This window comes from Triticum urartu, chromosome 6 (assembly GCF_003073215.2).
Source record: "Triticum urartu cultivar G1812 chromosome 6, Tu2.1, whole genome shotgun sequence".
Taxonomy (NCBI): domain Eukaryota; kingdom Viridiplantae; phylum Streptophyta; class Magnoliopsida; order Poales; family Poaceae; genus Triticum; species Triticum urartu.
The window spans coordinates 222,039,101-222,053,239 of NC_053027.1; the positions used below are offsets into that span (position 1 = coordinate 222,039,101).

A 14,139-nucleotide genomic window follows, 5' to 3' on the forward strand; every position below is an offset into this window, starting at 1 on the left:
AGCACTGCTATTTGGTAATAGAGCATGAGGTGAAGGCAGGGTTTCTAGGCATGGCAGGCACACGTGACCAGTCTTGACCGTGAATTCCTTGGCTACTAGCCCCAGACTTGGCGCATGCTGAGGCTTCCTGTGCAGGACGTTGCAGGATGCTGGTCATCAAGTGAATGTTGGTGGCCATGGATGGCACTGCAAAATCTTAATTACAATTTGAAGTGCTATCTGTACTTAATCTTTTATTCCCTCTTGAATACACATGAGATCTGTGTATCATTGCATTACTGACAGTTTAAAACTACAACCATACACACCAGCGACAGCAAGGTGAGACTTCGACCAAAGCAAATAAACTACTAGACAGCCTTGGTAGACAGTAGCCTCAAGCGCGCTAATCTCCTAGCTGCTGCCAAAATCCAGAGATGTCCTTCCTCCAGTATTTGCTTAAGGATCAGCTGCACATTAGGTTAGTCTCCATTGAGTACACAATCATTCCTATGTTACCACATCATCCAAGTACCCATCATGATCAAATTGTGTTAGTATTAATCCGAGGCGCATAGTAGATCATCCGAGGACCAAGCAATCACACGAGCACGACACCGAGATTTGTTAACGAGGTTCACCATGGTGGCTACATCCCCGGGTCCTGACTATGGGCGCTCCTCTCCATGACACCGCTACAATACCGCACCCCGGCCGCCCGGGCCCCAGCACACGACGCCGGCTCCCCTGCGTGTGTGTGCTATTATGTTGGCATAGGTTACATCTTGTGTCTACCTTCTCATTATATAAGAGTCCTAAGATACAGGTGTCCTATTCGAACATGTCTTTGTACCCTATGTACACAAAGTCCAAATTCAAATCCAATTGTAACCTACCTTGTACAAATATTCAACACAATTTTAACAAACTCCACCTTGACGAATATTCTTCACCACCTTGGGTTCATCCATGCGTCGAACCTCCGTGTACATTGGACTTGAGATTATATCATGCTCAGGTCACTACGCTCTCCTGAATCCACCTGTTCTCCACCAAGCACTTAATCTTTCACATTTACATATTTGCTTCATAAAGCTCTCAAGCTTCCTAATCATCAATTTTTTTTCCTTAAACCATTAACAGGAATAACAACATGTATTCCTATCTTGAAACAGGCTTCACCCCGCTTTATAGATTACAGGTCCAAGTGCAGGAAAAGTAAAGATAACTGCTGGGGCAACAGCACAAACATGCCCTAAAAGAAAAGAGGAAAAAACCCACCAAGTGTCCGGTAGATCAGTGACTATGAGGCATAGGAAGAAGTTGTCCTCTCAGTCATTGCGTCCAACATGCCGCCAAGCCGGTCCCGGTCCCACTGTCTAGAGAGTGGGTGCCAGTGCTGCAGAAAGGCTAGAAATTTGAAAATAGAATCAGTGGCCCGCCGTAAGAAAACACACTCAACATGGTACATGGTACATATATGCATGAAACCCCTCATCCAACATGGTAATACGAAATGGTATAATAAGCCTAATATATATCTAACGTCCACCAACTGTCATGTTCAGGAGATGCATCTTCGACCAGAGGTCCAGGATTCAGTGTGTGCACATTTTCTTTAACTCATAACAGTGGTAGTTTGCCAGTGATCTATTGAGTTGGGGGCATACAGATTCCTTGTGGTATGATTTCTTGATGGTGCACATTTTTATTTGGGAATGTGCAGGTTGTCTCGCCAGAATTTACTTTTTATGACAGTTCAAAGTTAACAATGGATGATTCCTTGCACATCGAGAAGCTTCTTCGTGCCAAGATGGATTTCAGTTTCATGTTTGTCTTTTCTCTCTAGTTCCACTACTAAACCATTTTTTTCGTTTATGTCACTGTAGACCTACTAGTTTGTCTCCTTACTGATATAAACTCTTACATGTAAACAGGTATGCTTCAAAAGAAAAAGACATATGGGCTCGATCGGTCGTTAAAGACCTGACAATAGAAGCTGGTTCCGGTCTTCTTGTTCTTGAGCCAGTAGATTTTTCCTGGAAATATACTTCAGTCAGTGAAAAGACAAACATAATATTGACATCTTCAGAAATATGCATCCATCTTTCTCTCGGTGTTGCTTCTCTCATGCTCAAACTGCAAAATCAGACCCTTGCAGCTTTGCAGTTTGGCAATATTAACCCACTGGTCTCTTGCACCAACTTTAAGCGAGTTTGGGCGTCACCAGAAGGTACTTGTGTGTTAGTTCATTTAGTTTTTGTTGCAAGACACATTAGTGTTTTTTTTTGTTTCTTTTTGTTCAACTGGTTACACCCCCTGTTAATTTAATTGATCAATCATATATTGTAGGTGATCTACCTGGTTACAATCTCACCTTCTGGAGGCCACAAGCTCCTTCGAATTATGTTATTTTGGGTGATTGTGTGTCCTCAAGGTAATTTTCCCTCTGAGAACTGCCACCTGGTGACAATATTTTTCTGTTGTGAAGTGTGCGCTGGGTATTAGTAGCACTGTACCAGCAACTTTGATAGTCATATCAGTCTGTGTGCTCAGTGACCCAGATAAACACTAGGATTGGCATGCGACTGAATGCAGCTACTTTCTAGAGTTCTTGCTTCTCCAACAATCGGCTATATCTGGATTGGTAGCACATCCAGAATCAGTGCCATTCAGATCATTCTTCCGCTGTGAAATGTAGGTCTGATGCAGAGTATCATGCCATTGGTCTGAAATAGAGCCACCGCACAGTCCGGCAGTGCATTCTTTGGCGCAAGAACAGACAAGTCTGGTTGGTCCAGAAGGTTTCGTTCGAGGCACAGGCGCCGATCAGCCAGTCTGGTCGGTCGGACCAGATAGTCTTGTCGGCCCAGAAGGTCGAGGCCGACATACAGGCACTCACGGGACTGTTCGGTAGTGCAAATTTTGCCCTGCTCCTCCTCCTTCTCTTCTTTGAATCTCTGCTCCTCGCTTGGGACTTGGCCTGCCTTCCTTTCTTCTCCATGGTGCATGCCTTCGTACCTAACCATGCATATCATTTCGGCTTGAGGTAGTAGCCATGTCTCATCCAAATGAATCAGGAGTTCAAGTAGGAGTGAAGTCACCTCGGTTTCAATGGCATGTTGTCATACCCGTGCATGTAGCTGCACCAGGCTTAGTTGTCATGGGCTGTGGCTCAATTGGTCTTGGGCGTGTGCTGGCGCTGGAGATGATAAAAGAATCAGCGACACCAGAAGGGAGGCATCAATCAGAACAGAACAGGCCCACTTCTTCTTCCTCGGCTCACTCCTACCCCTCGTGGCCAGACGAGTATATCTCCCCCATGTATCCTCTCTTGCTCTTCTATCCTTGATCTATGCTTCTCCCATCCTTTAGTTATCTTCTCTGGATTATATCCCCTCAGTGATCCTAGGTTTGATGAATTTGATTCATACACCCGGGACACTTGTATCAACCTATTTGTGCTGTTCGGTATCAATTTGTTACGTCCCGACTCAGGGTTGTGACAAACGTGCGCGAGATCTTGTAACTGGTCCACTTGGAGCTTGAGGGCTTTGGATCCATGGCGGTACCCATGGGGTGCTCCGCATCAAATTTCCATCTTGAAGTTATTCTTGTCATCGAGCTACTCCAGACTAGATTCCTGTGAGGGGGCCTCTTATGAACACATTGCTTCTTAGGATCACTTGCACTTGGCAACTTGAGCACATTTGCTAACTCTTTTTTTTTAAGTGTATTAGTTCATGTTGGTCATCCAAGATAATGTCTTCAAAGATTGTCCTCAAGCTGAGTGTGGCAACGAATTGATGGATGAGTTAATCATTCCAGTCTTGTTGCATATGCTCATGAGGTGATAATTCCAACCATGTAGCAATCCACATGAAGTGAATTCCTCAATGGATTGGCACTACTAGCGCCCTTCATCTCTGTTAGATCCGAGCCAAGTCTTATGCTCACCACAAGCTGGCGTAGCCCCTACCACATGACCTTTTGTAGTACAAGCGTGCCCTATCTGAAAGTTCTAGGCTTGTAGTGACTAATCACGCAATTTTGAAACCAAATATGGGCTTTGAAGTGCAGTTCTTGAAGATTTGTACGAATAAATGTGAAATTGGATAGATGGATTACTCATTGACCAGAGGAATTGAATGGAGGAGGTCAGTTTCCTTGCTCGCCCTAACTTGGCGGACCAATTGTGACGGGGGCGACCGATGGAGAAGAATGCCGGTTCCAGCGAGGATTCCAACGAGGCGATGGGCCAGAAAGGAGCATGGAGAGGGTCGAAATCTACGACAGGGGCGAAAGAGCTTGAGCAGTATGGGCATGAAGGAGTGTGGGATTAAACCCTAAACTAGTGTACGGGTAGCTAAATGAGTTTAGTTCACGCTATGTCCGGTAGCACCAAGTAACTTCAGTGCTGAAGTACTAGGCAAAGACTTGGCGAAAATTTCACTGAGTCGTTGGGCACTTCTAGGGCTGACGTCACCCAGTGAGATAGGAGTTTTAGATTCGAATTCCGTGCTTTATCACATTCGTAATCCGGTAGTTCTTGATATGAGTTTTAGATTTGAATTTCCGTGCTTTATCAAATTCCAAATTTGTAATCCGGTAGTTCCTGGTAGGAATGCTATGTACTTCCTCTGTAAAGAAATATAAGAGTGTTTAGAACATTAGTTCTCAGTGCAACAAAGATATTCAAATTTTCAACTTCTTTTGGTAGTTCCGTGATAAATATTGCGAGTCGAGCTGTCGGGGTATTAACTTGTGGATTAACCAAGATTAGTTAGGATTGGTTGCGACTGATTGTTAGCTAATGGTTGACTACAATGTGTTATAAATACTATACTACTTCCTCTGTTCCTAAATATTTGTCTTTTTAGATATTTCAAATGGACTACCACATACGGATGTATATAGACATATTTTAGAGTGTAAATTCACTCATTTTGCTCCGTATGTAGTCACTTGTTGAAATCTCTAGAAAGACAAATATTTAGCAACGGAGGGAGTAGACACTAATATAACAATACCTGCTGCCATACATGACCATTTACCCCTTACAGCAAGTGGCCTTGGCCTTCACGTCCCCACGAAGCAATGGCGCCAACAACCTGAAAGACAAAGCGGCAAAGGAAGACAATGTTGACAAATAAAAAAAAGAATTTCAGCATATCATCAGCGATGAATGAATACAAAACAATCGCATCATCCAAGTGCAACATTACAACATATAATTAATTAGAATAAATGCATCACACAAACGGCAACATTCCAACATATAATTAAGTGGTCTTGGGGCAAGTGCATATACACTTCAACACCCCCTCTCACATGTGACATGGGAAGTCAACACATGAACAGTCTCGTTGCTCTCCCTGGTCGCTCCGCCCGTAGGCTTAGCGTGCTTCACTCGTGTTGCTCTGCCTCGTCCGTCAGCTTGCCGCCCCGCCCCGCCAGCTCCGGCACCGCTAGGCCACTGCTCGCCCGCCCTTCTTCTTAGCCAACCGCCTCCACGATCTGGTGTCAGGGCCGCGTGCCGCTGCTCTGGGCATTGACTTGGTGTGGAATGGTTGTAGATTGGCGCCTTTGTTCTTTTTCTTTTTGGGCTTCGGCTACTATTTTGGGCGTTGAGTACTCTTGGGTTTTCGACTGATAGCTTCCCACATGCCCAAGTCTTATGTAAATATTACGCCCCATGGGCTATGCAATAGAGATAAGTTGCATCCATAACAACAACAACAAAGCCGTAAGATCTCGAAACCTAGTCATGGGTGTTAGGAAATATGCAACTTGTATTCCCATCAGGAACATAGTAAGAAGTGGTAAGATTCTCGACTAGCAACAGAAAGAGGAGTACCATCAACAGTGAGTACATGGACAGGAAAATCAAGTGATCTAAGAGAGGACAAATTGGATGAATGAGAAGACATGTGAAAAGAAGCTCTGGAGTCCAGAACCCATAAGGATGTACCCTGACTGTGTGGAGGGTGGTTGCTCAATGCGGGAAGTATCAGTTACAGAACCAGCTGTACCCGTCGAAGAAGAGCCTGAAGCGGCAAGCAGACGCTTAAGTATCAGAATATCCTGCTCAGTCAAGGTGGAGGCTGAAGATGTCGAAGTAGAAGTCCCCGAAGCTGATCTCCGCGCCTTACGCATGTGTCGCTTCTTCTGGAAGCACTGATACTCAACATGACCATCCTGTTTACAGTAGTCACAGTGAGGACGAGAGCGACCTTGACTGCTAGTAGGAGTGGGCAAGAGCGACGGAGCACTGGAGTGGGGAGTAGTCGGTGCAGCATGCGGTACAGTAGAAGCTCGAGTAGCAAGCACATAGGGAACCTCGAGTAAACCAGCACCACGTAAGCGAGTCTCCTCAGCACGAATCTCAGAAAGCGCCTCCATGAGAGAAATACGGCCACGAGCAAACAACTGAGCGCGCCGGGGCTCAAACTCCTTGCGGAGCCGAGACAAGAACTCGTAGACACGATGGAACTCCAAATCAGCCTGCACAGCCTGGCAACACTGGCAAGTACGACAACGAGCAGTGCGGAGAGAATCAAGCTAACGCCAGAGAGCAGAACTCTGTGCATAGAAATCATCAACAGTGGAGTCACTCTGCTGAAGAGCATGCTCCTGGCGAACCATAGACAAGTATAAGGCATCACCAGAAGGCTGATAACGCTGGGTCCACATCTCAAATACAGTAGGGAGGCCCAGGAGCTCAGAGGCAAACTAAGGCAGAACACTAGCACTGAGAACAGCGGCGGCATGAGCATCATCATCAAGCCACCGAGTGTAAGTAGACAGAGCCTCATGATAAGTGTGAAGAGCGTCCTCATAAACCAAACCCTGCTCATCATAAGCACGAACAACAGCGTCATCAGCAAGCTTAGCCGCATCCTTCGCAGCCTGATTAGCATCTGCAGCAAGAACCGATGGCGTCGGCGGAGTAGGGGCCACAAGAGGAACTGGGCGTCGTGGACAGGCGACCTCGCGAGAAAGAACGCCCCAGAGACGAATGCCACGCATATGAATGCGCATGAAGCCGACGAACTCGATGTAGTTGGTACCATCAAAGATCACCGAACGACGAGGAACTGCAACGTAGCCTGGCGATGTAGACATTGTGCCCTTCCTTTTTTTAAAGCACCAACAAGCACTGACGCGAGTACCAAAGGATCCCAACGAGAACCGCAGAGAGCCGGCGCTAGCAACAGGAGACGGCTGCAGAAAACCGGCGGTAGCGGCGATGAAAAGCAGCACGCACTCGGGAGACACCAACAGATCGGGGCAAGCCCGTTTGACCAGGACAGGACGAGCACGCACGCGGATGGAAATGCTCCTGCATTCGTGCTTGGCTCGATCGAAAGAACGGCGGGAGGGTAGCTGTCTGCGCGATCCGAGCGGGACGGCAACGGTCTTCGCGATCGGGATGGGCGGATGGATCGATCCTTGGAAGGAGCAGGCTGAGCGTTGACCTACAGGAGATTGGAGCGGACGTGGAGAGTTGGCGGCAAGAGATAAACAACGGTGGCTACAGAGGAGAGTGGCGACGCGGGTTGGATCAATAGCATGAGTTACAGCGTGCAAAAAATTAACCTAGCTCTAATACCATGTTAGGAAATATGCAACTTGTATTCCCATGGGGCCATAGGCAAGTATATATACATGTACAGTTGCAGGAAATATGCAGAAACCCCCTTATACAATGGGGTAAATACAAAAGGCTACATGGCTATATATATAGTACTCTAACAATGGGCACGTGAGAAGGCCATGGCTAGTTCTTTGATGATATTTCAGTCCTTCAAGTCTCTCTTTATGGAACCCTCCCATATCAAGTTTGGCCTACCCCAGGCTTCTCTTGACATTATCAGCATGCCTTAATCTTCCACTATGAAGCCTTCCGTTGTATATGTCCAAACCATCTCAGATGATGTTAGACAAGCTTCTTTTCAATTGATGCTACCTCAACTCTATTATATCATCATTCTGGACCCTTTCCTTTCTTGTGTGGCCGCATATCCATCTCAGCATGTGCATTATGTGTCGCACATCACAGGTCGAATCGCCTCCTATAGAGCCTGCCTTTTAGCTTTTGTGACACTCTCTTGTCACAGAGGACGCCAAAGCTTGATGCTAGTTTATCCATATGGCCTCGATTCATGGCTCACATCTTCATCAATATCACCATCCTTCTGCAACATAGACCCTAAATGTTGAAAGGTGTCCTTCTGAGTTACCACCTGCCCATCAAGGCTAACCTCCTCGTGCTTAGTAGTACTGAAACTGCACCTCATGTACTCAGTCTTAGTTCTACTAAGCTTAAAACCTTTTGATTGTAAAGTTTGTATAAATAAACTTCAAAAGATTGTATAAATGATACATTCCGTGGCCTTGGCCAACAACATGTTGAGTGTGTCAATCAGCAACACAAACAATATCACGAAAAGCGGGTCGCCTTGCCGGAGGCCCTTGTGGTGCCAAACCGGCGGCCCTGGCTCACCATTGATGGCAATCCACTCATGGAAGTGCGGGCCAAAGCCAACCTTAGCAGTACCTCGTAGAGAAACGCCCAAGACAGCTAGTCGCGCGAGGCTCCCCCAACTGGTGCAAGTATCAACATGAAGTTATCATTGATGCAACGTTTCGAGATGAATGTGCACTGGTTCCCCTCGACCAACGCCCCCAATCTCGGCGACAACTTGGTGGCCAGGATTTTGGCTACGAGCTTCACGAAGATGTGAATTAGGCTAATCCGTCGGGCCGACCGGCCGAGCCGTCTGGCCTCTTGGGCAGCAGGATTAGGAGGGCCTGATTCAGAGCCTCAAACACCCGCGCCCACATAAGAGTGCAACTTGGCGAAAGCATCCATGACATCGTCCTTCACGGTTGATGTAGGGTGGAACCCTATACAGCCGATCTTTCATGGAAGAAGTGGATCCCGTGATGAACACGAAGAACACAAAGGGGAAAACATGAAGGGAACACAAAAGAAATACTCAGACCAACGAGATTAGTTCACACATGTGCTAGATCCATGAACACAAAGGGAGATACCAGATCCAAAGTCAACAAGGGACGATACACGGTAACCGGTTCTTCTCCAAAGGAGGTCTTGATGGGGCCACCCAAAAGGGGGTCTTGAATCCAAGGGGATCTTCTCCAAAGAGGGGCCGCGGTCTCTCTCATGGAGTAGATCCGTAATGGATGAGCAAAGCTCTTTCTCTAATGATATACTACTTTGCTAACCCTAAAACGTAGGTAGGAGAAGAGTATATATAGTCAAGGTGGGCGAAGGGGTACACGGGCCTCGGGCCCTTTCACTGTGCGCAGATAGGGGAGGTCGGACGTCCGGGCGTCGGGCCGGATGTCCGGGCTTTCACGAGGGGCCGGATGTCCGGGTTGGGGTGGCCAGTTGTCCGGGCTGAAGTGGTTCAGCTTCGGTTATGTTCTATGACGGGCGTCGGATTTCCGGGCAGTGGCCGGATGTCCTTGGCCGGGGCCGGATGTCCGGGTCTTGTAGCTTCGGCCGCTGGACCGTTGTTGTAGTCTCCAGTGGTTGGATGTCCGGGGCTGGGGCTGGATGTCCGGGCCCTGGAGCTGCCTTCTCCTTTCGTTGGTTCTCTTCATCCGTGGACTTGGCGGCTTGTCTATCTTCACGTGCATCTTCGGGAGGGTCCTCTTGGTACCTAATCATGCACAACATCTCGGACTTAGGTACTAGCCATGTCTCGAGAGGATCATATGTAATATCACTAAGGAGAGAAGTCACCTCGGTCTCGAGAGCTCTAGCTCTAGCTCGAGTCATAGGTCCTCTTGGCACTTCGTGAGACGATGGTAGGTCCATGGGGATGACCGTAGGATGCTTCGCATCATCTCCCCTCCCTTGGGAAAGATCCGACCTCGGATCAAAATCTTCATCATCATGGTAGGGAGAGAGATCTTTGACGTTGAAGATGTCGCTCACGGAGTACTTGTCGCGTGGAATGTCGATCTTGTAGGCGTTGTTGTTGTAGCGTTCAAGCACCTTGAAGGGTCTATCCGCTCGTGGTCGAAGTTTGGACTTGCGTTCGTGGGGGAAGCAGTCCTTGCAGAGGTGTAGCCACACAAGACCTCCAATGTTGAACACCATGGGGTGCTTGTTGATGTTGAGCTTGGTCGCAAGTCGTTGTACTTGGCGCTCAATGGTGTGCCTTGTACCTTCATGCATCTTCTTAAGATAGTTGACTCGGGCACTCGCGTCCATATTCGTGCGCTCTTGTAGTGGTAGAGGGAGAATGTCCAATGGTGACAATGGGTTGAAACCGTAAACAACCTCAAAGGGGGACTCGCCGGTAGTTGAGTGTCTTGTGTGGTTGTAGGCGTACTCGGCGATAGTAGACACTCCTCCCACTCCTTGATGTTCTTCTTGATTAGCACGCGAAGTAGAGCGGAGAGTGTGCGGTTGTTCACCTCCGTTTGGCCGTCGGTTTGTGGATGGTACGCCGTGGAGAAGAGTAGCTTGATTCCGAGCTGGGTGCATAGGGTCTTCCAAAAGTAACTCAAGAACTCGACGTCGCGGTCCGAGACAATCGCCTTTGGCACTCCATGTAGTCGTAAGATTTCTCTACAAAAGAGATTGGCAACATGTGCCATCTTAGAGAATCGGTCCACAACACCAAATACCGCATCCTTTCCATTTCTAGTTCTAGGCAATCCAAGTACAAAATCCATGCTAATATCTTCCCATGGTTGATATGGAATTGGGAGAGGCATTTAAAGGCCATGGGATTGAGCTTTAGACTTAGCTTTGCGACATGTAGAGCATTGGTTGGTGAAGCGGTTGACGTCGCGGAACATCTTGGGCCAATAATAGTTCTTGGAGAGCGTAGCGAATGTCTTGTCGCGTCCAAAATGTTCCATTAGTCCCCCTCCATGAGATTTCTGCAAAAGCAACAAACGAAGAGAAGACTCGGGGATGCAAAGTTTGTTAGCTCTCATAAGATATCCATCTTTGATGTAATAACGATCCCAAGAGGTATGCGTCGAACACTTGGCATAAGGAATAGCAAAAGTAGGATCATGCGCATACAAGTCTTTTATGTGCTCAAAGCCAATGACATCCAATTCAAGTTGAGTAACAAGCATGCATATGCGGGAAAGAGCGTCCACCACAACATTTTCCTTACCTTTAATGTACTTGATGACATAAGGAAAAGACTCAATGAATTCACTCCATTTAGCATGACGCTTGTTCAACTTAGTTTGACCCTTAAGGTATTTAAGCGTTTCATAATTGGTATGAATGACAAATTCATGAGGGCGAAGATAATGTTCCCATTCATGCAAAACTCACACTAAAGCATATAACTCTTTGTCATAGATGGGGTAATGGAGTTGCGTTCTGGGAAGTTTCTCACTAAAATAAGCTATGAGGCGCTTCTCTTGCGTTAACACACCTCCTATGCCATTATCACTAGCATCGCAATGAATTTCAAAGGGTTTGTCAAAGTTGGGTAATGCAAGCACAGGAGCATGAGTAAGCAAATTTTTAAGCTCATTGAATGCGGTACCTTGGGATGGTCCCCAAACAAAGGGTGCATTCTTCTTGCTCAAAGCATGCAAAGGTGAAGCGATGGTACTAAAGTCCTTCACAAATCTGCGGTAGAAACCGGCTAAACCAAGGAAGCTACGCACTTGATGCAAGTTGGTTGGTTGTGGCCAAGTTTTAATAGCATTGATCTTAGAGTCATCAATATGAACACCCTTAGGGGATACAACAAAACCCAAGAAAACGAGCTTATCAACGCCAAAAAGGCATTTTTCCGTGTTAGCATAGAGACGCTCTTTTTGAAGAGTTTGCAAAACGGTTTGAACATGGGTGACATGATCTTTGAGAGATTTGCTATAAACAAGGATATCGTTGAAGTAGACCACAACAAACTCACCAATGTAAGGATGAAACACATAATTCATAAGACGCATGAAAGTACCCGGTGCTTCCGATAAACCCATAGGCATGACTAAACACTCATACAAACCAAACTTTTTTTTGAAAGCGATTTTCCATTCATCACCCTCTTGTATGCGGAAAAAATAGTGGCACCACTAAGTTCATCAAGCATATCATCAAGGCGTGGAATGGGGTACCTATATCGAACGGTGATAGCATTGATAGGTTTACAATTGAAACACATGCGAAAGCTACCGTCTTTTTTGGCACAAGAACGGAAAAAATAGTGGCACCACTAAGTTCATCAAGCATATCATCAAGGCGTGGAATGGGGTACCTATATCGAACGGTGATAGCATTGATAAGTTTACAATCGGAACACATGCGAAAGCTACCGTCTCTTTTTGGCACAAGAATGACCGGAACGGCACAAGGACTCAAACTTTCCCATACATGTCCATGGTCTATGAGATGTTTGACTTGCCTTTGTATTTCTTTGGTTTCTTTGGGGTTGATGCGGTAGGGAGCTTTGTTTGGAAGTGGTGCTCCGGGGATGAGGTCGATGCGGTGCTCGATGCCTCGTAGTGGAGGTAGACCCAGAGATAGCTCGTCGGGGAAAACATCTTGAAATTCTGCAAAAGAGAAGACAACACTAAAGGTAGAGTGTGAGAGGTGTTAGCTTTTGGTGCCTCGTCCTTGTACAAAAGGATATAGTGTAGCACACTAGATGGGTTCTCACACACTTCTCTTATCTCACGTTTGATGGCAAATAGAACTAGGTTCATCTTTTCGCTCATTGTGGAGTCACTCAATTTGGGCTTGTGGCGCTCACTCTCTTTTTGGTGGTTCGCTATCTCACTATTCTCTCCACGATGGGTGGCTTGCTTGTCGGCGATCATTTGGCTTGGAGACATAGGGCGAAGTACGTACTCCTTTCCTTTCATCTTGAAGATGTAGTGGTTCGTTCGGGCGCTGTGGATGTCGGTGTACTTGAGCCGAAGATGGTGTAGTCGGAGTGTCGACTTGAGCGGCTCCGTCTTGATGAGGATGAAGTGAAAGAAGAGCGGTTGAGCAGGATGAGCAAAGCTCTTTCTCTAATGAGCTACTACTTTGCTAACCCTAAAATGTAGGTAGGAGAAGAGTGTATATAGTCAAGGTGGGCGAAGGGTACACGCGCCTCGGGCCCTTTCACTGTGCGCAGACAGGGGAGGCTGGACGTCCGGGCATCGGGCTGGATGTCCGGGCTTTCACGAGTGGCCGGATGTCCGGGCTTTCACGAGTGGCCGGATGTCCATGCTGAAGTGGTTCAGCTTCGGGTATGTTCTGTGACGGGCGCCGGATTTCCGGGCAGTGGCCGGATGTCCGGGCTGGAGCGGGGCCGGATGTCCAGGCCCTGGAGCTGCCTTCTTCTTCTTTCGTTGGTTCTCTTCATCCGTGGACTTGGCGGCTTGTCCGTCTTCACGTGCATCTTCGGGAGGGTCCTCTTGGTACCTAATCATGCACAACATCTCGGACTTAGGTAGTAGCCATGTCTCGAGAGGATCATATGTAATATCACTAAGGAGAGAAGTCACCTCGGTCTCGAGAGCTCTAGCTCTAGCTCGAGTCATAGGTCCTCTTGGCACTTCGTGAGACGATGGTAGGTCCATAGGGATGACCGTAGGATGCTCCGCATCAACGGTCCCCCAACAGGCCTGAAGGAACTCCGCCGTGAATTTGTCCGGTCTCGGCGCCATCCCTAGCGGCATCCGACGCACCACCTCCCATACCTCCATAAAGGGGGCATCAAGGTTCGCCAAGTCTTGCGAGCGTGATCCTAGGACGTCTAAGGTTCAGCGAGGCTGCTCAGGAGGCCTTGGCCATGGGATGTAATACAAACAAGTTGCTCCTCTTAATAGTTGTGTGAAATGGAGGAGTTTAGTGATATACCAGGCCAGGTTTTAGAAAATCAGATCCAGCATGGTCTGATAACCAAGCTATGTTAAGAACAGCTTTTTCAGTCCAGGAAGCCACTTAATATAAGTGGGGTTTCAAAACCTGGCAGTAACTACATGCAAGACTTGCCTACACCTTAAGATTATCATAAATGAGGGACATGTAGTTATAAATTCTACTTTGTTATTTCCATAATCCATTGTCTCAACTAGCAGTTACAATAAGGTTCATAATAACAATGCCCATTGACCTATTTCACCTTTTTTTTGTTAGTTCTATCCCTATTCTGT

General features: G+C 47.1%; 1 protein-coding gene across 1 annotated transcript in view; it reads left to right on the forward strand.

The window, feature by feature from the left end:
- LOC125512571 overlaps positions 1 to 14,139 on the forward strand; it is an 81,221-nt gene that overhangs the window by 45,062 nt on the left and 22,020 nt on the right. The window contains exons 36-38 of the mRNA XM_048677665.1: positions 1,706 to 1,809; positions 1,917 to 2,212; positions 2,332 to 2,416. Of these exons, the coding sequence (XP_048533622.1) occupies positions 1,706 to 1,809; positions 1,917 to 2,212; positions 2,332 to 2,416 (485 nt within the window). The remainder of the gene's footprint in view (positions 1 to 1,705; positions 1,810 to 1,916; positions 2,213 to 2,331; positions 2,417 to 14,139) is intronic.